General features: G+C 42.9%; 1 protein-coding gene across 23 annotated transcripts in view; it reads left to right on the top strand.

Moving 5' to 3' along the window:
• DST (dystonin) overlaps window positions 1–26,116 on the top strand; it is a 523,559-nt gene that overhangs the window by 392,582 nt on the left and 104,861 nt on the right. For all 23 annotated transcript variants that reach the window (XM_068142981.1, XM_068142971.1, XM_068142968.1 and 20 more), the window contains 7 exons: window positions 926–1,055; window positions 2,076–2,275; window positions 6,720–7,215; window positions 8,152–9,626; window positions 21,371–21,532; window positions 22,850–23,020; window positions 24,216–24,382. In XM_068142981.1, coding sequence (XP_067999082.1) covers window positions 926–1,055; window positions 2,076–2,275; window positions 6,720–7,215; window positions 8,152–9,626; window positions 21,371–21,532; window positions 22,850–23,020; window positions 24,216–24,382 — 2,801 coding nt within the window. The remainder of the gene's footprint in view (window positions 1–925; window positions 1,056–2,075; window positions 2,276–6,719; window positions 7,216–8,151; window positions 9,627–21,370; window positions 21,533–22,849; window positions 23,021–24,215; window positions 24,383–26,116) is intronic.

The following is a 26,116-nucleotide window of genomic DNA, read 5'->3' as shown; positions in this document are numbered from 1 at the left end:
CAAAGGCCTTGCTGAGGTCTAGGTAGACTACATCCACAGGCCTCCCCACATCCACCAGGCGGGTCACCTGATCATAGAAGGAGATCAGGTTGGTCAGGCAGGACCTGCCCTTCCTAAATCCATGCTGGCTAGGCCTGATCCCTTGGCCATCCTCTAAGTGTTGTGTTATTGCACTCAGGATGACCTGTTCCATGATCTTGCCTGGCACTGAGGTCAGGCTGACAGGCCTGTAATTCCCTGGCTCATCCAACCGGCCCTTCTTATGGATGGGCACCACGTTGGCCAGCTTCCAGTCCTCTGGGACGTCGCCAGTGAGCCAGGACTGCTGGAAAATTATGGAGAGTGGCTTGGCCAGCTCATCTGCCAGCTCTCTCAGCACCCTAGGATGAATCCCATCTGGTCCCATGGACTTGTGGGGATCCAAGCTGCTAAGGAGCTTTAAGCTATGGTGCTCTTTGAACTGTAGTCCTAGAGGATCTACAAGAAACAGTCTATCTGTGATAGCAGGACTTCCATTGAGGTGAATGAGGCAATGCCATGCTCCTCTCTGTTGGTGCTACCTGGGCTATTTCTTCTGTGAACTGTACTATGCACTAGTCAGTTTGCCTTTTGTACAAGAGCAGATCCCAAGTGTACATGAATGTGATGGGACCTAGTGGATCTTGTTTATCTGAATTATTCTAGTTCTGTCATTTGTTCAAATTAAACAATACTTGTTATTATTAATATAGTTTAAATCTATCAGGTTATCTTTTCCCATAAAAAAATGGCCAGCAACATACTGTCATTATAAAATGTTTCCTATATAAATGTTAGCTATTTGTTGTTTATCTTCATGCTTGGCATCTCAGTATTATGGACTTCAAACTTTACACTTTAGTGTTCTCATTTAGTCTCTTATATTTTTTATCACTTGAATTTGCAGGTTTTTGAAACTGAATTAAAGCAAAGTGCAAATAAAGTGCAGGAATTAAAGGACAAAGTGACAGAGCTGTTGGAGAAGAATCCTGATTCTCCTGAAGCACCCAAGTGGAGACAAACGTTGGATAAACTAGGTACTTCATTAAAGCTGTGTTATAGCTCAGACCAATTTGGAAATTTTTATGATTTTTTTTTTATTGTATTATCAATCACTAGTATTAAACACCTTGCTTCCTCCTACCTCTTAAATTCTATGGAAATAAATCCCTTTACAAAAATGTAAGTGTAGAGTAAGTCCACTGATGTCTGTGGGCTTTGAATTTTTATGAGTGCAATGGAGAGAGCCTATATCTTGACTCTGAGAGGGCTTTATCTTTTTCAAACTGTATGCAGCTAAAATTTGACTGGCCAGTTACTGCTCCAGATACATACATTATTATTCTTATAAAATATAGCAAGTTAATTCTAGTTTCATACAATGAACAGTAGGAGTTGTTGGTAATGCTTTTCTGCATGCTTTTCCCCCATTTACTAGAGGCTTTTGTCATTTTGACAAGACAACTTGAGTAGTGTTAAAAGGGAATTAATACAGAATGAGCAGAGGTCAAAGACAGTCAAATGGCAAAAGAAACTGAAAATGCACAGTTGAAATTCAAGGGCAAGGAGAGTTAGCAAAGCATCCGAGCTGGCTGAACAAGTGCTGACAGTATCAGACCTTAAGATTCAGTGGCTTCTCTGGAACCTGCTTGCAACAAGTGGAAAAGACCACAGATTAGCCTAGGTGTGAGCCTAAGATCACACAGTGCTTTTCAAATACCTATGTGCAGAAATATTCTTGCTGTCATTATGGTTTAGATGTCTAAATGAGGCAGTTAATCCCCTCATTTGAAAGAGATGTGCTCTTTCAGAGGACTGGTCAGTGTAGCAGCCTAAATTGGGGCTTCTGCATGTGGCTGTGCTGTACTGCAGACCTTCATCGAAGCATATATGGGTCTGGTAAAAGATGCATTTGCTGAGTCACTGCAATAAGGCATCTGGAGTTAATCAGCAAGAAACCCCATTAGAGAGCTCTGTTTATGTTTCATACATAGTCTGTAGTCTGACAACCCGTCTGCTAGAGCATGCATGCAATGTGGTAACATTATCATTGTTAGATTCTAAATGGAAAGAGCTCAATCAAGTTACATCTGAAAGACAACAAAAGCTGGAGGAATCTTCAAATTACCTGACCCAGTTCCAGACAGCAGAGGCTCAGCTAAAGCACTGGCTTGTAGAAAAGGAGCTAATGGTCAGCGTGCTGGGACCACTATCAATTGATCCTAATATGCTGAATACGCAAAAGCAACAAGTTCAGGTGAGTAGCACCAACACGCATTACTGATTTAAGTTTGCTTGGTTTCTTTGCTATTAGCAAAGTACTGTTTTCCATCTGGACTGAGTACAGCCATGATTAGCATGAGCCATCACAGTTGTTTATCAGCAACTATCAGCAAGCTGAAGTCATACTTGACTACAGTAATTACAAGATAAAATTATTGTTAAGAGCGAAGAAAGATCAGAACAGCTAAATGAAAAAGATACTGAGGAGATACTGATGCTGTGATACATGTTTTGGTTTTGACCAAGATGCTGTGATTCCTCTGTAGTAAAATAAGAATTGTTCCTGTGAAGTTTTGTAAATTTGACTCTGTGTGTAACATTTTATGATCAGTCTTCATATACAGTCTATGCTGTAGAACTAACTTGTTGAGATTTTATTCACTGGACTGTGCCAGTAGCTAATAAAATTATGAAGTTAAGTGAAATGCAGTACTGTGAATAGATAGAATAGAATAGAATAGAATAGAATAGAATAGAATAGAATAGAATAGAATAGAATAGAATAAACCAGGTTGGAAGAGACCTTCAAGATCATCGCGTCCAACCTATCACCCAACACCACCTAATCAACTAACCCATGTAACCAAGCACCCTGTCAAGTCTCCTCCTGAACACCTCCAGTGACGGCGACTCCACCACCTCCCCGGGCAGTCCATTCCAATGGGCAATCACTCTCTCTGTGTAAAACTTCCTCCTGACCTCCAGCCTGAACTTCCCCTGGCGCAGCCTCAGACTGTGTCCTCTTGTTCTGGTGCTGGCTGCCCGGGAGAAGAGACCAACCTCTGCCTGTTTACAACCCCCCTTCAGGTAGTTGTAGAGAGTAATGAGGTCACCCCTGAGTCTCCTCCTCTCCAGGCTAAGCAGCCCCAGCTCCCTCAGTCTCTCCTCATAGGGCTTGTGTTCCAAGCCCCTCACCAACTTCGTTGCCCTTCTCTGGACTCGTTCCAGCAAGTCAACATCCTTCCTAAACTGAGGGGCCCAGAACTGGACACAGTACTCGAGGTGTGGCCTAACCAGTGCAGTGTACAGGGGCAGAATGACCTCCCTGCTCCTGCTGGCCACACTGTTCTTAATGCAGGCCAGGATGCCATTGGCCCTCTTGGCCACCTGGGCACACTGCAGGCTCATGTTCATCCTACCATCAACCAGCACCCCCAGGTCCCTCTCTGCCTGGCTGCTCTCCAGCCACTCTGACCCCAGCCTGTAGCACTGCATGGGGTTGTTGTGGCCAATGTGCAGAACCCGGCACTTGGATGCGTTAAATCTCATGCCGTTGGACTCTGCCCATCTGTCCAGCCTGTCGAGGTCTCTCTGCAAAGCCTCTCAACCCTCTAGCAGATCAACTCCTGTCCCCAGCTTGGTGTCATCAGCAAATTTACTGATGATGGACTCAATGCCCTCATCCAGATCATCAATAAAGATGTTAAAGAGGATGGGGCCCAGCACTGATCCCTGGGGCACTCCACTACTGACTGGCCGCCAGCTGGATGTGACACCATTCACCACCACTCTCTGGGTTCGGCCATCCAGCCAGTTCCTAACCCAGCTCAGAGTGCTGCTGTCCAAGCCATGGGCTGACAGCATGGCCAGGAGTTTGCTATGGGGGACGGTGTCAAAGGCCTTGCTGAAGTCCAGGTAAACTACATCCACAGGCCTCCCCACATCCACCAGGCGGGTCACCTGATCATAGAAGGAGATCAGGTTGGTCAGGCAGGACCTGCCCTTCCTAAATCCATGTTGGCTGAGCCTGATCACTTGGCCATCCTCTAAGTGCTGTGTTAATGCACTCAGGATGACCTGTTCCATGATCTTGCCTGGCACTGAGGTCAGGCTAACAGGCCTATAATTCCCTGGCTCATCCAACCGGCCCTTCTTGTGGATGGGCACCACGTTGGCCAGCTTCCAGTCCTCTGGGACCTCGCCAGTGAGCCAGGACTGCTGAAAAATGATGGAGAGCGGCTTGGCCAGCTCCTCTGACAGCTCCCTCAGCACCCTAGGATGGATCCCATCTGGTCCCATGGACTTGTGGGGATCCAGGCGGCTGAGCAGATCACCAACTGCCCCATTTTGGAACAGTGGAAAACTATGCTGCTCCCTGGCTCCTTCTGCCAGCTCTGGAGGCCAGCTGTCTGGAAGACATTCTGTCCTGCTAGTAAAAATTGAGGCAAAGAAGGTGTTAAGTATCTCTGCCTTTTCCTCTTCCCTTATCACAACGTTCCCCTCCGTGTCCACCAAGGAGTGGAGGTTGTCTCTGCCCTTCCTCTTGCTATTAATGTATTTATAGAAGGACTTTTTGTTGTCCTTCACAGCAGAGGCCAGACTAAGCTCCAAGTGCGCTTTTGCCTCCCTAATTTTCTTCCTGCAAGACCTAGCAACATCCTTAAATTTTTCCCGGGTTGCCTCCCCTCTCTTCCAAAGGTGATACACCCTCTTTTTTTCCCTTAGTTCCATTAAAAGTTCTTTAACCATCCAGGCTGGCCGTCTGCCCCGGCGGCTCATCTTCCGGCACATTGGCACAGCCTGTCCCTGAGCCTTCAACAGTTCTTCCTTGAAGTAGGACCAGCTCTCCTGGACCCCTTTGTTTTTAAGGGCTTTATCCCAAGGAACCCTCTGAATTAGTTCCTTGAGTAGCCTGAAGTCTGCCCTCCGGAAATCCAGAGTGGAGGTCTTCTTGCTACCCCTCTTAGCTTGACCAAATAATGAGAATTCAATTATGTCGTGGTCACTGGCCCCCAAACACCCTCCAACCACCACATCACCCACCAACCCTTCCCTATTGGTGAAGAGGAGGTCAAGCATAGCCTTGCCCCTGGTAGGCTCTTGCAGCACCTGGGATAAGAAGCTGTCCTCCATGCATTCTAAGAACCTCCTAGATTGCCACTTCTCTGCTATGTTAAGATCCCAGCAGATATCAGGCAAGTTGAAGTCACCCATGAGAACAAGGTCAGGCAATCTTGAGACAGCCTTAAGATGCCTATAGAATGACTCATCAACATCCTCCTCCTGGTTGGGTGGTCTATAACAGGCTCCAACCAGGATGTCAGCCCTGTTGGCCTTCCCTCTAATTCTTACCCACAGGCACTCAACCTGATCGTCCCTAATCTCCGTCTCAATGGCATCTAGTGCCTCCCTGATGTACAGGGCCACCCCTCCACCCCTTCTTCCTTGCCTGTCTCTCCTGAAGAGCCTGTAGCCATCAATTGCAGCGCTCCAGTCATGTGAGTCGTCCCACCACATCTCTGTGATGGCAACTACATCATAACTTTCCTGCTGCAGCAAGGCTTCCAGCTCCTCTTGTTTGTTGCCCATGCTTCGTGCATTAGTGTACATGCACTTCATCCGGGCTGCTGGTTTCACCTCTGGCTCTGGCTTATCACCCCCAGACCCCAGCCTGGGGGGACTGGTTTCAACCCCTTCCCCCTTCGAAACTAGTTTAAAGCCCTATCTATGAGACCTGCCAATTCCCTCCCCAAGAGTGTGAAAGACAAAACAGAGAATGAAAAAGTGGAATAGCTTACTTACAGAAATACAGCTAACTACAAATAAACAAAAGTTAAACCAGATAACTGCAGAAAGTAGACATTTTAATTTCAAACATTTCTATTGCTGCCAGTCATTTTAAATTGTGATGGGAACTTTATTTTGCAAAAATGTTGTTAAAACTGGCATGTCAATATTGATCAAAATTAAGTGTTTAAAAACATGAACTATGTTCTAATACTATGTGAAAATTACTTCATACTGGTTTGTAAGTGCTTCAGAAATCTAGACAGAGGCCATTCTAAGACTATCATGTATCACTTAACAGCCCTTAAAAGTTGGACCTAACTGACATAAAAATAAAATGTGTGCAGTGTTGTGTAAAGTAAAACCATTGTATGTGTCCCTTCTTCTGAAAGCACTGTCACATACTGTCAGAAACTGGGAACCAGTGATGTAAACTTCAAAGGTCTTACAGCACGCATTTTGTGAATTATCCAAATATCCTCAGTGCTATAACAACAGATTGCAGTGTTATGTAAGAATAAGCTTTCTTTGAAGTTCTGTCCTAAGACAAATATTGAAGCTGTCAAAGAAAGAAGACACTGCTTGAAACTAAACAGCAATTATTTGACGTGGTATGGTAACCTAATTACAGTAGTGCTAGAGTAGAATTCATTCTTTACTTGTATCTACTGATTGGATTTCCATTAGATGATGTGTAAATTAACCTCATTTTTTATGGTTCTTTGATGGAAGCACTTGGAAACAACTCAGTTTATCTGAAAAAGATGCAATTATCTCAACGGCTTTTAAACTTGAAGGCTGATTACTCAATAAGAGCTTAGCTACAACAAATTGTACATGATTTTTGTCAGAAGCACTTTGCTTCTTTTCTTTGTGAGGTAACTGCTTGTTAACTTTTTCTTTCTTCACAGATTCTGCTCAAGGAGTTTGACACCAGAAAGCCACAATACGAGCAATTAACTATGGCTGGTGAAGGCATTCTGAAGAGACCTGGTGAACATCCACCCTCTCATAAAATTGTAAAAGAGCAGCTGGCAGCTGTGGCACAAAAATGGGACAGTCTAACTGGCCAGCTGTGGAACAGATGTGACAGAATTGACCAAGCCTTTCTGAAAAGCACAGAGTATCAAAGTCTACTCAGAACTTTGTCTGATAAGTTAAGTGCCTTGGATAGCAAACTAAGCAGCAGCCTGGCTGTGAGTACACAACCTGATGCTATGAAACAACAACTGGAAATTGCTAGAGAAATGAAGGAGGAAATAGAACAAGAAATGAAGAATATAAAGGCAGCTCAAGCTCTTTGTGAAGAGCTCTCAACACTGGTTAGAGAAGAGTATTTGAAAGCTGAACTTACAAGACAGTTAGATGGCATCTTAAAATTATTTAAGGATATTGATCAAAAAGCAGGTTAGTATTGATTTAAGGAAAATTAGTAACTAATGTGTAAAGTAAGACATCTTAGTATATTGTCTTTATCAAGGTGTTGAGTGAGCTGAGCCCAATGCCACCTCTCTATCCAGTCCAACCCTCAAGCAGTAGCACATTAGAATTTAGGAGTGTCCCCATACCTAGAAAAGGTAAAAACAGTACTTGGAATCTCTAGTTTGGGAAAGAATTTGAAGCACAATAGCAGGGCTGCTTTTCTCATCTCTTCCTTCAGGTGCATCTTCACTGAATGAGAATACCAAAAAAGGATGCTGTTCATTGAGCTACCTAACTGCATAGATGCAGAGTGTTACAGCAAATTTTTAATTTTTAGGCAAGCAACAGTTAATGTCTTCGTGAAACAGTGGTAATTGTCTAAAGCTGACTGTGGCAGAAGGATGATGGTAATGTGCAGCCTTCCTCTACTACTCTGTGAAAAACAGAACTGAACAAGTAATACACTGCAAGTAATATAATACTTTGCTCTCTGTAGCATCATCAATTTTAGCTTTTTTATTTCCTCTGGTCATGAGGAACTTCAAAGACTCTTCCTAACAATACGTATTACCTGCAGGCCATGAGTTAGAAGATACTAGGCTAGATCACTTAATGTTCTCTGGGCTTATACTTCAGAATACCATGAAACACAACTGTATGGGTTTTACCCTCTAAATCTGCCTGAATGGGATGCATGTAGACACACATTGCCAAAGCTCAGTTCATTTGACTCATGTCCAAATGCTTTCACTGCTCCCTTGTATGAAAATTGGTTGTCTTTCAGTTGAACACTACCCACTAAGGACTAGCTTTCCTTACATTAGTGATCATTCACAAATGAATCAATATTAATTTTTATTTCTTCACTGAATTCTAACAGGTTCTGATAATGAACCTCTATGTTTGTCTTCTCTTTTGTAGATAGCCATGTTCAGCAGCTTCAGTCAGCATACGCCACTTCTCATCAGTTCCACCAAATGTCTAAGGACTTTCAGGCCTGGCTAGGCAAAAAAAATGAAGAGCTGAACCAGGCTCGTCCTATATCAGCCAAATTGGATACCTTGCAATCACTAATTGAAGAACAGAAAGATTTTAAGGAGACCATGACTGAACAGATTAGTCCATATGAAAGAATTGTTGCAGAAGGAGAAAGTATATTACAGAAGACTCAAGGAGCTGACAAGGCAGCATTACAATCCCAGCTTGCCACGCTCAGAAGTAACTGGGATGAAATGAATAAGCAGGTAAAAGAAAGGCAAGATAAATTAACAGATTGTCTAGAGAAAGCCCTCAAATACAAGCAGCATGTAGAAAATCTAAAGCCATGGATAGAGAAGTGCCAAAACAACCTGTGTGAGTTAAAAGTTGGCATAAACCCTGTTGAAATAGAGAATTCTATTGTTCAGGTGAGGGCCTGGCAGAAGGACCTGGATAAACACCATGGGATGGTGGAGCTATTAAATAGTACTGCTGAAAGTTTGCTCAGTGCAAGTCAAACAGATAAAGAAACTGTTCAAGAAGAAACTACGCTGCTGAATCAGAAAGTGAATGTGGTCACAGAGCAACTACATAAGAAGAAAGAGTGCTTGGAAAATATGGCACAAAGGCTGAAAGAGTTTCAGGAATCATCCAGGGAAACTGAAAAACAGCTTAAAATTGCCAAAGAGTATCTAGAAGCTCATGACTCACTTGGACCTCAGTCATTCAGTAACAAACACCTGGTGATGATGCAGGCTCAGCACAAAGCCTTGCAGGCATTAAAGCCTCATGTTGATTTAGCAAAAAAACTTGCCCAAGACTTGGTGATAGAAGTTTCTGATTCAGCAGGTGTTTCTGACCTCTTGCTCCAAGCTGAATCTTTGGAGCAAGAATACAGTGCAGTGAACCAGAAAGTTGAAGATAGATGCTCATTCTTAGAGACAAAACTTCAGGGAATCGGCCATTTCCAAAACAGCATCCGAGAGATGTTCTCTCAGTTTGCAGAGTTTGATGATGAACTTGATAGCATGGCTGCAGTTGGAAGAGATCTCACGGTATTGCAATCACAGAGAGAGGACATAAAACGTTTACTGAAAAAGCTGGAGGATCTTATAATGAATAATGAAAATGCTAATAAAAATTGTAAAATGATGCTAGCCACAGAGGCTGAAGCTTCTCCTGATCTTGCTGGTATAAAAAGAGACTTGGAAGCTTTAAATAAACAATGCAGCAAGCTGCTAGACAGAGCAAAAGCCAGGGAAGATCAAGTGGAGGATACTATTAGTCATGTTGAGGAGTTTTACAGTAAGCTAAAAGAATTTTCCAGTCTGCTTGGGAGAGCTGAAGAGCATGAGGAGTCACAAGGTCCTGTTGGAATGGAAACAGAGACTATTAATCAGCAGCTGGATACATTCAAGGTAGGAAGATTCCCTTCTTACTGCTACACAGTATTTTGCCACAATTCAATTTTTTAAATGCCACTGGAAAAGGGGATGGTTAAATGCAGACTTTGGAGTCTTATTTCACAGCACTCAGTTCTACCTGTATGCTTTTTATCTGTTTCAAACTGGGTATGTTCTCATGGTCCAGAGACACTTTCTTTTGCTATGGCTTGGCAGACATGGATAACTTTGCAGCCCAGCTCACAGCTTCTGCACCCTAGTTCCCTCTCCTCTCTTCACTATCTTGTTTTCTTACACAGTCCATTTAAATTTTGGAGAACTTCGTATTGTCTCTATTCTGATGTCCCTGTATTACACAAACTTTATTATTCACTCTGGTGAGAATTTTGGGCTCCAGTGTTATCAGTCCGTATTCACTTTGCTCATCTGAGTAGTTTAGGTTTTTTTTCAGATGGTTACAAGCTTCAGCATGTTTAGGTTTAAGACTTTACCTTTTGTCATTTTCTGTTCTGGCACACTGGTCAGTTTTACTTCACTGAATCCCACCCTTATGCAGAAATATGCTAGTAAGAAGAAATCAGGTAAAATAATCCCCCTTGTATACTGGGATTTTACTGTAGCATCCCTGTCAAAAATGCACTTTAAATCTGTGCATAGATTTTTTAATATGCCAGCTGACAATCCCTGTCCAGCTCAAAAAAATATGTTATTGTGATAGTGTTAATTACTGAAATTAATCGCAGATATTTGCTTGGTTTAGATTACAATAAACAAATTTCCAGTGCTTGCTGGAAAGCCCCATCAGCTCTACACACGTGTAGAAGTCTACACAGTGTTTGAAAAAGATCAGTCTCCTAATGTCTGTGTAGTAGCACTGTGAATATCCTGTGCTGCTTTGGTTTAATTTCCATCTAGCATTGATTAAAAAGTTTTATGAGTTGTACACTGGTTCACAGTTAACCATAAAAGTAACCCTTCCTAAAGGGACTTGGTAACTGCTGTTCAAAAGGTGGCCTTGAAAAGAAGTCATCATCTACTTAGCCCAGCAGAGGGCGCGTTTTGTCTGTTCAGGCCAAACGCAGTTACAAAGGAACCTACCACTGGAGACTTAAAACTGGGAATGTGGAGTGCAGGTTTCTCTAAGTTTGGATGGTCTTTAAGAATGCGTAAATAAAAACAAAAATCGTGAACAAATAGATACTTTATGAGGGGATTCCATGAGACTGGAAGGATTAACATGGTATGCCAATCTGTCCTAACATGTCTGTCTCAATTTAAAAGATAAACAATTGGCTTTCCTTTGTATATGGTTAGTAAAACACTTCAGCTATGAGAAAACCAACAAAAGCTCCTTCTGTGATTGCTCTAGCACTAGCTGTACAGGATTTCAGTTTGTTATTTCTGATTTTACGACATTTCTTGAATTTTGATACATCATACACAGCTTCAGGTCTTTGTTACTATATACATCTTTTTGTTGTTTGGACAAGACAGAGCAGTTATACAATTAAGGAACGAGAGCCTTCTCTCATTTATGCAGGCTGCCTCTATGGGGAGATAGTGTGCCTGCAACCAAAGACCTTTTGTGACAAAAACACCAAAAAACCATAATGGCATAATGGAGAACAGTGATAGTAGCATGTTTATATCCAGAAGGCTATCCCAGGATTGTACTTATATTAGATATTCATAATTCTGGAAATAAGTTTTGCTTGAAGCAACTATTTTAGGCCATACTTCTGCTTATGAGTGAAAACACAGTGCCATTAAACATGAGGCAAAAAGTGATGGAAAGGTGAAGGAGCTGTTTAAAGAAGTGAGGAGCAAATATAGAAATAAAGAAGCAGAGTGGGAATCCTTTGAAGAAAGGAAATAGATGGGGAATTTTACTGGGTGATGGTGGTAGGTAGCAAAGGGATACTGACAGCAGAAGGATCAGCATCAGTGTTTACTTGCTTAATACTCAGTATGAGTTCATAGTATCATAGTATTGTTCAGGGTTGGAAGGGACCACAAGGATCATCTAGTTCCAACCCCCCTGCCATGGGCAGGGACACCCCACACTAGATCAGGATGGCCAAAGCCTCATCCAGCCTGGTCTTAAACACCTCCAGGGACGGGGCCTCGACCACCTCCCTGGACAACCCATTCCAGGGTTTCACCACTCTCATGGTGAAGAACCTCCTCCTCACATCTAGCCTGAATCTCCCTGCCTCCAGCTTCATTCCATTCCCCCTAGTCCTACCACTACCTGAGATCCTGAGAAGTCCTTCCCCAGCCTTCCTGTAGGCCCCCTTCAGATACTGGAAGGCCACAATTAGGTCACCTCGGAGCCTTCCCTTCTGCAGACTGAACAGCCCCAACTCCTTCAGTCTGTCCTCATAGGAGAGGTGCTCCAGCCCTCTGATCATCCTTGTGGCCCTTCTCTGGACACGCTCCAGCACCTCCACATCCCTCTTGTAATAGGGGCTCCAGAACTGGACACAGTACTCCAGGTGGGGTCTCACCAGGGCTGAGTAGAGGGGGAGGATCATCTCCCTCGACCTGCTAGCCACACTTCTCCTGATGCAGCCCAGGATCTGATTGGCTTTGCGGGCTGCAAGTGCACATTGAGAGCTCATGTTGAGCTTCTTGTCCACCAGCACCCCCAAGTCTCTCTCCTCAGGGCTGCTTTCCAGCCAGTCACTGCCCAGCCTGTATTTGTGCCTGGGATTGCCTCGACCCAGATGCAGGACCCTGCACTTGCTCTTATTGAACCTCATGAGGTTGGCTTGTGCCCACCTCTCCAGCCTGTCAAGGTCCCTCTGGATGGCTTCCCTTCCCTCCAGCGTGTCTGCTGCACCACACAGCTTGGTGTCATCAGCAAACTTGCTGAGGGTGCACTCAATGCCACTGTCCATGTCACCCACAAAGATGTTGAACAAGACAGGTCCCAGGACTGATCCCTGAGGGACTCCGCTTGTCACTGGCCTCCACTGGGACATGGACCCATTGACAGCTACTCTTTGGGTGCGGCCATCAAGCCAGTTCCTTATCCATCTAGTGGTCCACCCATCAAACCCATGTGTCACCAGTTTGGAGACCAGGATGTGGTGCGGGACAGTGTCGAAGGCTTTGCTCAGGTCCAGGTAAATGACATCAGTTGCTCGCCCCTCTACTGGGGCACAGCAAAATTACAACAGGTAATGTACTTCTTCATACTCTACTCTTCAAGGGAGCAATTTTACCGGAGGCAGCCAAATGTAGGGAGGCTGGCTCCCACAAATCCTACTCTACTCATCGTGTATTTGCACGTACACAAACACACACAACCTGAAAATGTAGCTGTGGCCACAAACCCACAGTCTAACTTCTTACAGCTTTAGCTTCTGTGATCAAGGACAATCAACTTCTATTCCACAAGAGTAAATAAAAGTAGTTGTTCTTTGGTAGACAGATTTATTCACATAAAATCTTAACTCTCTTCAGGGAAGAATCTCATGTAATGGGCCAGAGGAGGGTTTTGTGGTTTGACCAATTTTTATGTACAAAGAGTTACATCTTTGTGCATCTTCTTGGCATGACATTAGAATGCATAATTATTTTTACAAAATAAACAATCTTGGCGATGTATTTTGTAATATGTATATACACACACAAACACACACACATACATACTTGTTTCATTTAATATTACTTCTTTGTAATCTACTTACCAGTAAGTATGGAGCGTTAAATTGAAAGTACTTATTGTCAGTGTTAAACTACATCTGTTTTACAATGCAGATATAAAGTATGCTTTCTGTATATTAAAATCTCCAATGGAATACATTTGAAAGGAGAACCATGCCTCCTACTTCACAGAGTACTCCAGGAAGAGTATAATCAAATGAAGAATTTGTCTCAATTAATATGAATCATGTAAAATTAATTACTAATTAACTTGGCTTTGTTAGACCCTTTTTTTCTTGAGAACCTGAATGCATAGATTGCTGCTAAAAGGAAAGTTAGTTAGGTCTTTAGAGTCATACTGAGTCTACCACCATTTTTCAAAAGCAAAACACAATTGTGCAAAAGGGCTGAACCAAATGCCCTGGGTTTGAATAGTCATACAGTGCTAGGATGTTTGTGGTAGGAGCAGTATTTGCAGCTAGGCTCTCTGAAACAGAGAAAGAAAACCCCCAGAAGTTGAATTATATTGCTTCATGAAACCTTTTCATCGTTCTTTGCTATTAGAAGGCATTATTCTTAGTAAAAGTGACACAGCAGTGTTACAGCTTTTATCAGTAAGTGGTTCATTTGATTTTTGCTTTTACTTTTGGAATAAAAGTAGTTATAGTCATTAGAAGTTGCCTTCTAATTAGACTTTATGGGGATTTTTAGTGAGCCTGGAGTATTCCTGCCAGTGAGCTTGTACTAAGATTGTAATTGGCTTATGTTACAGAATCATGGAATCTTTTAAATTGGAAAAGACCTTTAAGACCATCAGGTTCAATAGTTAACCTATCATGGCCAAGTCCACCACTAAACCATGCCCCTAAGGGCCACATCTACACATCTTTTGTTAGAGGGTGCTTGTCCTCTGATTTTCGCTTTGAAGGCAGATAATATTGAAAGAACAATCAGAGGTTTATGTTCAGTAAGAAACAAGAAGTGTTGCTTTTCCCCAAGCACTGGTTTACAAACCTTGGAATAAGTAACCTTCCATCAGATTTACTGCAGTTAGGGTCTGTGTTGAAAAGCAGGTAAAATAGCAATCCTTCAAACTTTTTTTGAGGTGGCTGATGCATCATATGAAATTCATATGCATTCAGTAGATACAGTGCAGAATGTTAAAATATTTTTCAAATGTTAATCATTTTGCTGTAGAACACATACAGACCAATTCCAGTCATATAGTTCCCCTATAAAATGGTGCAGCACTCTTTGAATTCAGTGAGGCATACGAGTGTTCAGTAAGGCTTGTATTTTGTCTGAGAATAACCATGGATGACAGGACCTTAAAAAATGCTTTTCTCATCTTTACCTTTATAGTATATATTCTCAGTTGGATAATCCAAAGGTGAGTATCCGTTTGGCATAATTTTAATGCTATGGCTGCTCACCAGACAGGAGGAAGAGAGGATTTGTCTGGCATAGCTTTAGTATTTTGATATGTATCTGGCTGTGTATCAACTAAACCAATAAACATGAAGTGCTGTGTGTTTGTATTTCTTGCATACAGTGTATCCTGCTCACTGCTTAACGTGGAAAGCTCTAGCTGATTGCAGTTAATGCCTTATGTTAAGTTCTAGCACTAAGCACCATATGCTCTCCTTAAACTGCAGTCTGAATTGCCACTGTAACTGATGGCTGCTGTCACAGAAGCAGTGCTGGTCTCTGGTCATTAGGGGTATGGTTTCTACAGGAGCAGAGCAGCCTGGGTATGACAGCTTCTCCCGTACTCTTGGTGAGTTGCCTGTGAGCCTTCCAACCCTACACCTACATGATTAAGAGCCAGAAGTGTAGGTGCAAAGTGTTGAACAGTATTTAAAAGATGTATCACAGTATAACTAAGGTTGGAAGAGACCTCGAGGATCATCGAGTCCAACCTATGAACACAGACCCCATGACTAGACCATGGCACCAAGTGCCACGTCCAATCCCCTCTTGAACACCTCCAGGGACAGTGACTCCACCACCTCCCTGGGCAGCCCATTCCAATGACAAACGACTCACTCAGTGAAGAACTTTCTCCTCACCTCGAGTCTAAACCTCCCCTGGCGCAGCTTGAGACTGTGTCCCTTTGTTCTGGTGCTGGTTGCCTGGGAGAAGAGACCTACCCCTTTCCGGCTACAACCACCTTTCAGGTAGTTGTAGTAAATGTAAATGACCAAAGCCTGAATCTTTGTCCTGTTAGGCTGGTTTTGTGCCACTTCAAGTCCCATAAATAAAAGTTTTCTAAATATAGATATTTTCCCAAAATTCCAGTGTTTCTTTCATTGGGAGTGGGGTGGCTTGGTGCATCCACATTCGTTGGATAGCAGTCACCACCACCCTCAGAGCCATGAACCAGACAGGGGAGAATCAGAACTGAAAGTCTCTCTTTGCCGGTCAAGTGGAGTAATATGTAACTTTCTCCAAGACCTAATCACTAAAACCGAGCTTGGGGGTTTTGGTTTGGTTGGTTGGTTGTTTATGTAATACACATATAGTTTCAATTTAACTTTCGTGTGGAAGTGACCCGGTAAAAGAGGACTTTATTAGACTGGGCGGTGGGGTGCTGACGGTGGCTGAGAGCAATGCAGCTGGTTACTGAGATCTCCCTCAGCAAAGTGCTGGTAGGAGAGGTGCCGGCTCACCTTACAGAGCCGCGCCCTGCTTGCCTGCTGGGCCGGGCAGCCCCGGCTCGGGGGCAGCGTGCGGCCTCGGCTGCCTCCTCCCGTGCTAACGAGCGAGCGGGCTGAGGCGTGCGTGATGTCACCGCCGGGCGGGCAGCGAGGCCTCCCGCCATCTGCCCCCCGCCGCCGCGGCCCAGCCCGCCCCACGCTACCGGCACCAGGATGAAGGAGAAGTGAAGGCGCGGAGGACTGAGGAGATAAGGAGGCGGCGGGGGGAAGGGGGACAGCCCCCAGAACGGCGCTGCGGGCGCGGGTGGGCCGGTAGCAGATGTTGATTGAAGAGCGAAACGGGGCGTTCCTTGCAGACCAGCGCTGGGCGGGCGTCGCCGGCCCGCGGGGGAGCGAACGGGGCGAGCTGCAAAGCCGGACGGCCTCGCCGGGCGCTTGCTGAGGCGGGGGGGGGGGGGGAGATGGGGTGTGTGTTTCTCCCTCGTCTCCTTCGCAGCTGCGCTTCGGAAATGAAGGGGAAGGAGAGAGGACACCCCCCTCTCTGCAGCGTGTAGCCGGTACCTGCCCTTTGCAAACCTGCCGTGCCTTCAGGGGGATACGCCGTGCTTGCTCTGCTCTGGGGTTGCCTTAAACAGTTCTTCAGGACGGTATTGGAAGAAACAGCCTGAAACATTTGTTTTCTGACTTTCTGCTAAAAGGACGCATTGGCTTGGCCACTGGAAAGTGATGAGGCACTTGTGGAGGCACCAGAGACAAGCCTAGTACAAGAGGATCAGCTGCCTTTCGGATCAAGGTTATTTATAACTACTGCCAAAAAAGTAAAGGGCTGGTTTATTATTCTTACTGTTCTGAATTTAACTTATTCCCCCCCAAAATTTGCTCCGTGCCTTTGTCTGCGTCTTAGCCACTGTGGATTCTGTCTTTTTAAGCTGTTACACCATGGTTTATTTATAAAGGAGATGGAACTCTGCAAACCAGTTAAATGGATTACAGTTAAGCAGTTACCTACAAAAGATAATGTGCTGCCTTCTCTAATGCTTCTTCATTTGGGAGGCTTATTTGGGAGATTTCAGATACAGAATCTGACGTGGAAAAATACATGAAGCCTTCTGTGGAGTATATGAAATACTTGAGCCACTGCTGGGTTTTGTTATCCTTTTTCTGTGACATTGGGAAGTTTCTGTTACTTTCTTAATGAAGCACTTTATATTTAGAGTCAGGGGGAACCTCACATCCAGGTAAAGTTGCATTAAAACTGATCCACTAATTATGAATTATCTCAGCCACCTCATAAGTTATGATGTGTATTTTGTATCTATGCATCTTATGCTAAGGGCAACTTTGCTATAATTATTCAGAGTGCTAGTTTTTTTAATGTTTCCCCTATATCCATGAAAACGGAGGTATAGTGGTGCACTTTTGCAAATACTTTGAGGATGGGAAAGCCACTTAGCAGGCCAGACTGTCTGCGTCAGAACCCTCTGTGTGTTAGCAAAGGGGAAGAAGACGAAGATCTAAATATTGAAGACTGCTACGTTCCCCAGAGGTCTATCTATGACACTGTACGGCTGAATGAACAGATTGATTCAGGCTCCAAGGGCAGCCTCTCCTCGAGGCATTTCACAGATCGGACCTTACCCTACAGCCACAGAACACTGGACATCAGCACTTTGTGCTCCAATGGTGCCCTTACTTCTTCCAGTGTTTTTGAACTCCAAAGCTGTGAAGCTAGCAGGTTAGATGAAAAAATGATCTTTGATGCTCTCAAACTTAACAGCGATATAATTCAGACAGCTGGATTACCCAAAGCCAGGTCTCACACAGAAAAGAAGGAGCACAGGCGATCATGGAGAATGTTTGTTCCACCCAACTTTTCAGATTACACAAATAAAAGTGAATGCTCCTTTAACGAAACTGCTGATCTGTCAGATACAGCTAGGTTGGGCAAATGCAAATGGGGGTACCAATTCTCTTACCTCAGAAGAGGATGATTCTGGTTTATGCAGCCCTCCAACAGAAAGGGAAGAAAAACAAGATACACTGTTAGCAGGGGAGCAAGCTCAAGTACAAAGTTTATCTTCTGCAGAGGATATCCAAGCAGTAGGTCAGTTCAGAACATATTTCCCAGCAACTTGCAGAGAGCAGCAAACCCCACTGCTTGCAAGCATTAGTGTCCCTGTCAAAGAAAGCTGCAGATCAACATTGCATGACACTTTTCCCTCTGGAAAAGTAAAACAGAGCCGTGCACGGACATGTGAGAGTGATCAGGAAGAAGTGGGAGGGAAATACTCTCACTTAGAAGGCTTCAAAGAGGGAACTCAGTCACAGGAAGGTCCTCTTCAGGGTGGTGGAAGAACTGTTTCCCTGAACATAAACGATGTGCAAAATGCGTATGAAGTTCATGAAAAAACACAAGTCACAACAGTAGAGGAGGATTATGTGGATGAGGCATCTCCTCACGTAGATGTTTATTTTGTGAATGTTGCTGTAAATACTAGTGACTTGGATTTAGCAAAAGATGAGATTTTGTCTGATACAGAGGAATCTGGTATAGCACATAGAGGCTCAAATGAAACGGAATTTTCTGTTCAACAGCTTGAATTAGATAGTACTCTAAACTGTCCGAAAGCTTTCCCAGGGAGAAGTAAAGGCAATATCTGGACTTCTGGCATCCAAGAAACCTTAGATACAGTCTGCAATGGCTTATTGTCTAACAAGGTAATTAAAAAGACTACCACAACCCGTAGATCTGCGACGTAGTTGTAATGCAGTGTTAAAGATACTTGTTCAAAGCTTTAAGTTTGTTTGCAAAAATGTTATTTTTTAAATGAATTTAGCAGATGTAGTAATCAGTGTTTTTCGCATAGCACACACAGGGTATCTAAATTAGACAAGTATAGAAAATGAGTTGGGGCACATTCTGAGAGGGATGGTTTCTTCCAGCAGTGTGGGGTAGGGTTACTTATTGACCATTTGGTGCCTGTTATTCCTGATGTGGAAGTGCCTCTTCCGTGCCCGGTGTTGGCAGTGTTCTGTGTTGGGACAGTGTGGTTACAGACAGGGCCATTCAAGGGCAACTGCAGCCCGTGTGTTCAGCCTGAGCTGCCTTACTCATCAAGGTATAAGCGGTAGTATCAGATCCTTGTGGTTTCCAAAGCAGGCAGATTAAAGGCTCGCCGACTCTTCTGAAAGCTACCTTCGGCATTTGCATGCCAGAAAGCAGATCTGACGTTGCAGTAGTAGTATTTTACAAGCGCAAGGTCTTGCAGCACTTTGCAAGTGGTGGATGAGGTAAGAAGTGAAGCTTTGTAATAAGGAAAGGGTGTTTGTTTGGTCTGTAATCTTTTTTCTTCCCACTCTGGTTGAAATCTGAGATCCTTCAAACTTTGTTGCTAAGTTGTTCTGGTAAACTTTGGCCTTAGCAATAATTGTAATTTATTTTAAGCTTCTTTCTGCAAAGAAGGCACACGTTTTTAAAGGGCAGATTTATGGAGATCAGTCCTTTCAGTGGCAGGACATAGGTCTCAAAAGATGAGAGTTTATGGCACATAAAAGAGAAATTTGTTAATGGTTCTGTGTGGAAATATTTCTCTGTCTCCTTGTTGTAGTTTGGGCTGGGTGCCCTCTGCTACAGGGGTGTTTCCTGTGTCCAGAAGTCCAGCCCAGTGGGTGGACACAGGAAATTAGGTTATTTCCTACCATGATCCCTTGCACCACTATAAGTCTCACGGCGGGGTCTGGCACTTCCTCTTTCCTTCCTCCTCGCCACCCGGTAACTGGGGGAGAGATCTCCCGGCCATGGGCCTGGTTAGGCCCAAGGCCACGGGGGGATGGGCAGTCTCAGATCTGGCCAGCTGAGGCTAGCCTAGCAGTGGGGGGGGGGGGGGGGGAAGGAGGAGCCCTGGGGGTTTGGGTGCACCCTCAGGTGGGAATGGGATCTCTCTGGGTCTGTTTTGGGTCTCTCTCTTGTCACTGTGTTTCTAGTTTTCTGCACGCACTCACTGTTCTATTTAAACTTTCCATCACTTTTGCAATCCGATTGTCTGAGTCGTTATTTCTGCGCGTGGTGGGGAGGGGGGGCTGCCCCAACCCATTACACTCCTCCCTACCCTACAGTCGAGAAAAACACGAGTGATTTCCTTTTTCTGGGAGCAGCCAGCTGGTTGCACCTTCTCTGTTTTCATGTAACCACAGTCCAGTTTTCAGGGGATTTTGGCTGTAGGAAGAAAATTCGTAGGGGTGCTTAATTTATTTCAGCTCTCATGCTTAGGGTAGTTGATCTAGCTTCTAGATTGATTTGTCAAGCTGGTTGGAAGTGTGTTTTGCCACCTGAGGTCTGCTGCTTTAAAAGCAATCATTTGCCACACTTTCTTTGTTATAAAGCAGAGTCACTGTTATGTTCAGTGATCCTTGCTTTTTAGGATGTTGAGAAAGGTTGCTTTGAATGCACAAAGTGTACACCAAAATTGTTGCTGAATGCTGCTATAGAAATAGAAGGATTTAGGGTCAAAAGTTGAGCATTCTTTAGCATTGTTTATTCATTGGTTATTTTTCACTGGCCTGTGTAATTAATTCAGGGGCTTCAGGCCATTTTCTGATCTCATTGGCACTGGTGTCAGAGCAGCCTGATGTAGCTGAATACAAATGGAGATTTACATTGCTGTTGCTAACGGTATTAATCTGGCTCTGAAAAAGCTTAAATACCTGAAAGTGCAAAATTGAGCAGTTTTCTGTTTGCTTTAACTGCTGTTTGGGTATGGACAAAGACCTGGTAATATGCAAGAATATCCCTCTGAATGAAACCCCATTATCCTGGGCGTCTGCTGAGATACTGTTTCAGCAGCATCTGTAGTGCCTCCTCACCTGTTACCCTTCTGTTCTTTTAAAAACTTCCTTAAAATCTCTCTTCCTTTTCTGTTTCTTTAACTGGAAACTTTTGTTTTTGCCCTAATTTAGGGGAAAATGCTCAGTTATCTCTCTTGGTGTATGTTTGTTTATTTATTTGAGGAAAACAGTTCTTCTCTGCCAGTTTTTGGTAGATTTTGTAGATATGTAATAAGACAGATAGATGAAATATTTCCTTTACAACTCATTCCCATCCCCACCGCCCTCCTGCACCCTTATTTAAATTTCTTTCTTTCCTGCTCCACCACACGCCCCAAAATTTTCCTCCTTCTCTCTCCCTCTCCCTTTCTGTCCTGTCTCAAATTACTCATGGAAATGTACATTATTTTTCCTCTATGGTGTATTGCAGTTACTCAGGCTAGATTGGGTCTATTCTGTTTAGATTTATTGATTTTTCTTCTTTTTAGGAAGGTACTGATGAGAAGTGATTTCTTCTAGACACTTAATTTCCAGGAATTTTTTGTTGTTGTTGTATAGTGTGATGGGAACACCAGATACATTTTATGTCAGAAGATGTTTCATGCGTGTCTTGAATTTCCACTGCAGGTATTCCAGAAAGAAGAAATTGAACCCCTGCAGGTAAAACAACAGGAGGTAAATTGGTTGGGCCAAGGCCTTATTCAAAGTGCTGCAAAAAGTACCAACACAGAAAACCTGGAACATGACCTTGAAGATGTCAACACCCGATGGAAGACCCTTAATAAGAAGGTTATTATTTTGTATAATAGTCTACCTCTGTTGTGTGATGATTTTTTTATTATTTCTTGCTGACATCTTTCAAAATACAGGAAATTAAATATTCACTAAGAATATGAACGATATTACTTTATATAATCATGTTGTTAGTAATTCTGAGGATAAGATTTATATCACTGGTAGCAGAGGGTATTACTATCATTTATAAGACTTTGTGAAACTTTCTGTAGGTCTATCCTGGAGTTTTGTTCAGGAAAGACTCCTCTAGGAGTGTTCCTTCCTGGTTAAGGAGATCAGGCAAGTTTGATAACCCAAAGAGACTGTAATTGTGGCACATTCATGGGAAAGGTAGTTATGTCATTTGGAGCCAGCCATTTTCAAGTAGTTGTTTTTCTTTGTTCACACGTTTTCAGTATTTCAGTACTATTTCAGTACTATTTCAGTATTTCTAAGGTTGGAAGGGACCTCAAAGATCATCAAGTCCAACCTGTTGCCACAGACCTCACGACTAGAGTAGGGAGGACACTACTGCCCACTGCAGGCTTGAACTCACAACCTTCCCATTAAGGGTCTTATGTGCTACCAACTGAGCCACCATACCAGTTCACTCTGTTGTAGTTGTTTATATCCACTGTTGTACCTGCACAGTGCACAGGCCAGTGATACAGGCCAGTTTTGTGTGGCTAGTAGCACATTTCCTTTGTAGTATCTTAAGAAATGTATTGCTTGAGACATTGGAAGATACTACTGCTTTGGAAAGGTGGCTGCAGATGATGGTTTTTTGTGCTTCATAAGAGTCCTTTTCCAGCAGTAGCTGCTGTTGGAAAATGTAAAGGCTGGGAAGTAGAAACAGGGCTCATTTTCCTCTGCTCTGTCTTCCTGAAAGAGTGACACAGCAGAACCACAGAGACCTGTGGTTCACTTATTTGCCTTCTCGTTTCATATTTCTCTTCCCTTTGAAAGGATTATTGCCCTTGTATTAAGAGTTGCTACTTTGGGTTCCTGGTTCAATCTTTCTGTAAGGAAAATAGACTGTCTGAAACACAAACATTCTGTCATCATACTTCATAATGCTATAGCTAAATAAAACAATAGTATGTCTTGTAAGGAACTACCAGGGTAGTCTGGTTTACTGTGTCAACTTCATCTTTCCATTTTTTATCTGTCGCCCCCAAGAGATTAATGTGAAATTGTGCCATAGTGCTGTTATGAATATCTGTGAAAGTGAGATTATTTTTTAGTCATATTGCCAGATGTTCTACAGATTTGAGCTACTTATTTCACAGAAATAAAAGATGAGTGTATCCTAATCCTCTGCTATTTTTTCAGGTTGCCCAGCGTGCTGCACAATTGCAGGAAGCCCTCCTTCACTGTGGAAGATTTCAGGATGCCCTTGAATCTCTACTTAGCTGGCTCATTGATACAGAAGACCTTGTGGCTAATCAGAAACAACCATCTGCTGAATTCAAAGTTGTGAAGGCCCAAATACAAGAACAGAAAGTAAGTGAAATGCATTCAGAATGTCTCTCTCTCTCCAGTGGATCAATGCAAACAAATTCTCAGTCTTTGACAAACCATAAAGTCCATTCAAGAGTTTTATGTTCCACTGAAGTGTGCTGAGGTGTTTAAAGCAGTCGTCTGTTCAATAGTTGAGCCGGTCCAGTACTGGAAGAAGTGCTCACGTTCTGGGATAGAAGACAAAGAGTGACACTGTGTGGTCTCTTTGGAATTATGGCCACTATCTGGAAAGGATTGTTAAAGATCTATTGGGAAAAGAGAAGACATAAAATCCAGTGCTTTATCATTTGGAAAGTAGGAAATAGAAATTTTTATTGTAGTAATTCAAAAGTAACATTTCATATTATGGATTTAAATACTGGACTCTTAATCCAGATTGTGATACGATCATGATTGGTAATTACTTGGAATGTTGTCTGGAAGTGGCCTGTGCTAATGTAGAAGTACTATGAAGGGTTGTCAGCTTTTTGCAAATTTTCTATTCTGTTTTAGAAAAAAACCCCAACCATAATGGTGCTCATGAAACATGCAGTTGGATTGTGTGGGCCACTGCCACTTGGAGATTTAATAAAAAGTTAAGGTCAATAACAGTCATCATGTTGGGATATCCACAGAGGCAAAATATTAATGTTACCAAAAGCAACTAGAGTATGAAGGAAGGGAGGATCTTAGACAGAGGTGTGTTTTGTTTTTCATGAAAAGTTAATTTGCTAGCCTAGATCAGTGAAGTCTGTTGTATCTCAAAGAACTGATGAGTTGATTATACAATAGTTCTATATCTATTTTATTTTATATATATCAGAATTATTTTTGTGTTGCCAAATCCAGAAAGCCATACAGCATGTTGGCCTCAATGATATTAAATAGAACTTGTTTTTTCCTCTGGGCTGCCATGCATCTTTACTCTATAAAAAACAAAGAGGTTATTTGGGTTTCGTCGAACTACTGTTCACAACAAAACAAGTAAGAAACTAAAATGTGCATGTTTTGGGGTGGCTCAGATTTGTGTGTTGTATGCTTGTGTCTGTTTTGATTAGCATTGTTCACACTTTCATCACAATAAAGGTGTTGCTTTTCCTGCTTTAATGGGTTTTCAAGAAGTCTATCTGCTTCTGTTTTACACTTGTGTTATTGCAGTGTTTCTTTATAACCTGGTGCTTGATTACTTTCTCTGTAGCTTCTTCAGAGGTTGCTGGATGACCACAAACCTACCGTTGAGGTAATCAAGCATGAAGGAGAGAAAATTGCAGAGTCAGCAGAACCTGCTGATAAAGTGAAAATCTTGAAACAGTTGAGTTTCCTGGATAGTCGATGGGATGCATTGCTCAGTAAAGCTGAAATAAGGTATTTGAAATTTTTTCACAGCTGTGGTAAATGTAGACATAGCATGTGACATACTATTAGAGGCAGCATGTGGAACTGTAGTGTGAAATCTTGAAAGTTCTGTCATCCTTGTTACTACATTACCTTTCTTTTTGCCCTAATCTTGATATAATAGGTCCTCTGAAGGAAAAGCATAGGAATGGCTTGAACAAACCAAAAGCTTTTAAAAGAAGTTTAGCCTAAGATGCTACAGTCTGCTAGGATTAAGTGCATATGTTTCTTGTGAATATTTTCTCTTTGTTAGCTCAGCAGAATGCAGGTTTCCTGAGGCAAGAACCTCATTGGCTTACAGTCAAGTACAAATTTTACTGTAACAAATAATAATGATGTTCCCTTGGAACATCCAAAATCTTGACAGAGGGCACTGAAATCTTCATCACCTTTTCTGTTTGCTATCATCTACGTAATTAGTTTCTACAACATAGAGATCCTCATACTGTCGAATGTTGACATGCTTACACAAGGTGCTGAGCTCCCTTGTATTCAAGAAATAAGATCATCAAAGTATGTAGATATTCTAGCAACAGATAGGAGAAAACAGATATCACACTTCAAGTTCCAATTAAAAAAACCCAAAACAACCACCACCACAACAAAAAACCCCAACAAACTATGCACACAGTATCTGGGTGTACACACACTTAGATTTATGAGTTCTTGTCAACATATGAAATACCTGGGAAGTTATGAACTGTAAAGTGTCTTTGAAGAAATCTGTGATGAAAGAGTTGCTAAAATGTGTTTTCTGGGTGGAGATTTGAAAAAGGACAGCCTTGTTCAGTCTAGAGAGAAGAGTGTTGTGGCCGGTTGACGTTGCCCCCTTAAGAAAGGGAATATGGTGGACGGAAGTTGGTAAACGGAAGGAATAGTCTAAACAATTTCATTGGTAAAGTGGGAGGAAGCACCCTCTGAACTGGGAGTGTAGGAAAGATATCCTGGGCACTCCGGCATTTTATTTTCAGTCCTGCTTCCGCCTTTCCACGGTGCGGCCGCTCTCTGTCTCTGTGCTGGGCTTTCTGCCAAGGCCTCGGCCTTGAAGATAGATGAAGGCCGGTATATTAACTCCCTTCCAATTAACACGAACTGCTTCTAACATTTTTTTTTTCCTCTCTTTTCTTTCTCTTTCTATCCCATTCTGGGGAAAGGGGGGGAAGAGAGGGGAGAGCGGAGGTGGGGGACCCCTCTGCCGAGGGGGCTTACTCTCATTTCTGTGTTGCTCTGTTGTATATCTTTGTATATATTGTAGATATTGTAAATTTGTAAATATTCCCCTGCATTCCCTACATTGCTTTGTAAATATAGCTCCACTGCTTTGCTAATTCAGCTTGTGAGGTTTTTTTTTTCCTTTCCCTTCAATTTTCTTTTCCCTTCACCTTACAAGGGGGAAGGGAGGAGGCTTCTTGGCCTTACCCCTTCCAAACCCACCACATGCTGAAAAAAGCATATAATTGAGAACAAGAAAGGCCTTGGAAAGCTTAGGAAAAGGAACAGTGAAGCCTTGGAGTGAAGAACAAAAGGGTGTGTTAGGATATTGGCTCTTAAGAGTATTGTTGAGCTTACCTCTGATGTCTCCCACTACTGGTAGCTTCTCTTTGATTCCTTTACTCTGAACCTATTTTGTAACCTCATACTAATAGTATGCCTACTTAATTAGTAGAGTCAACCACTAATGGACCATTATTTCCTTCTTTTAAT

This window comes from Melanerpes formicivorus, unplaced genomic scaffold (genome assembly GCF_026170545.1).
Source record: "Melanerpes formicivorus ecotype bairdi unplaced genomic scaffold, bMelFor1.0.p_v2 SCAF_9, whole genome shotgun sequence".
NCBI lineage: Eukaryota > Metazoa > Chordata > Aves > Piciformes > Picidae > Melanerpes > Melanerpes formicivorus.
This window is presented reverse-complemented; position numbering and strand designations above follow the sequence as displayed.